Raw genomic sequence first — 670 nt, forward strand, 5'->3', positions numbered from 1 at the left:
AGTAAATACCTCCTTATAAAAGTATTCATATCATGTAGCAACTTCATATTCTTGTAACAGGCATCAAATGGAACAGACCACACATTTAAAAGTTGAAATCCTGTTTCTAAAAGGGATCACTCCAGTATTTTTTGTTCTAAACCTCTAAAAATTTATCATCAGTTATCTTGGATAAACTTTATGATTAAGAAGTGATCCCCAGGTCTGTCTTTATAGGTATTTCTTAGAAATATTAGGATTGTATTTCACATTCAGGTATATCAAAGGTCTACTAAGACAAAATACAATTATATTCAAGCATATTCATCAGCTGTCAAAGCTGATGATTTCCAAAGCTATGCACACAATGAGATTGACTACTACATCAGCTAAACTTTATATCATACTTCTGCAAAACTTCAATGAATTTTAATGAACACTTTCTTACCTCATCCATGATTTTAGCATTGTTTAAAGCTAAGACCATATTCATGGAATCCATTGGGACAGAATACTTCAAGGTGTCTGGATGCTGACGATATTTCTTTTCACTCACAATTTCCATGGCTTTTTTGTTCTTCTCAGCTTCCAGGGAGCCCAGTGGCATCCATCCAACACCCTTCATAGTTTCATCATACTCTGCTTTGTATTGATTCTGGAGGCAGAAGGAGAAGAAAATAATCAGATATAT

At 33.9% G+C, this 670-nt stretch overlaps 1 protein-coding gene across 1 annotated transcript in view; it reads right to left on the minus strand.

Annotated features, from left to right (window-relative positions):
* The window catches only part of LOC103770436 (nebulin-like), a gene marked incomplete at its 3' end in the record, with an annotated part of 9,479 nt that extends 8,875 nt beyond the window's left edge, over nucleotides 1–604 (minus strand). Inside the window, 1 exon segment of the mRNA XM_008937697.1 lies at nucleotides 428–604. Coding sequence (XP_008935945.1) covers nucleotides 428–604 — 177 coding nt within the window.
* Between the last annotated feature and the right edge of the window lie 66 nt (nucleotides 605–670).

This window comes from Merops nubicus, unplaced genomic scaffold, assembly GCF_000691845.1.
Source record: "Merops nubicus isolate BGI_N331 unplaced genomic scaffold, ASM69184v1 scaffold21020, whole genome shotgun sequence".
NCBI lineage: Eukaryota > Metazoa > Chordata > Aves > Coraciiformes > Meropidae > Merops > Merops nubicus.